At 58.0% G+C, this 457-nt stretch overlaps 1 protein-coding gene across 1 annotated transcript in view; it reads left to right on the plus strand.

Moving 5' to 3' along the window:
- Nucleotides 1-152: 152 nt before the first annotated feature.
- Nucleotides 153-457, plus strand: part of EMH_0054230 (uncharacterized protein) — a gene marked incomplete at both ends in the record, with an annotated part of 1530 nt that continues 1225 nt past the window's right edge. The window contains one exon of the mRNA XM_013497094.1: nt 153-455. Coding sequence (XP_013352548.1) covers nt 153-455 — 303 coding nt within the window. The remainder of the gene's footprint in view (nt 456-457) is intronic.

Below are 457 nucleotides of genomic sequence, written 5' to 3' on the forward strand. Positions count from 1 at the left end.
ACAGCAGCAGCAGCAGCAGCAGCAGATTCATTCCTTCTTCTTTGCGGCTGGCATTTCTGCCTTCCCGTTCTCCTCTGATCCTCACCAGCAGCAGCAGCAGCAGCAGCAGCAGCAGCAGCAGCAGCAGCAGCAGCAGCAGGAGATACTCAGTGATGAAGCTGCCTATACACCCCGTGCCTGCAGCAGCAGAACCACCAAGGGCCCCCTTTGGGTTTGAGTTTCTGCTGCAGCAGCTGCCGCCGTCTGTAGTAGGTTTCTTTACTTCTCTGCGGCAGCAGCAGCAGCAGCTGCAGCAGCTGCTGCAGCAGCAGCAGCAGCAACCACAACAGCAGCAGCAGCAGCAGCAGCAACAACAACAACAGCAGCAGCAGGATCAACAGCAGCAGCAACAACAACAGCTGCTGCAGCAACCGCATCAGCAGCAGCAACAGCAGCAACAGCAGCAGCAGCAGCAGCA

Source organism: Eimeria mitis, genomic scaffold (genome assembly GCF_000499745.2).
Source record: "Eimeria mitis Houghton genomic scaffold, Emh_scaff2468, whole genome shotgun sequence".
NCBI classification, from domain to species: Eukaryota; Apicomplexa; class Conoidasida; order Eucoccidiorida; family Eimeriidae; genus Eimeria; species Eimeria mitis.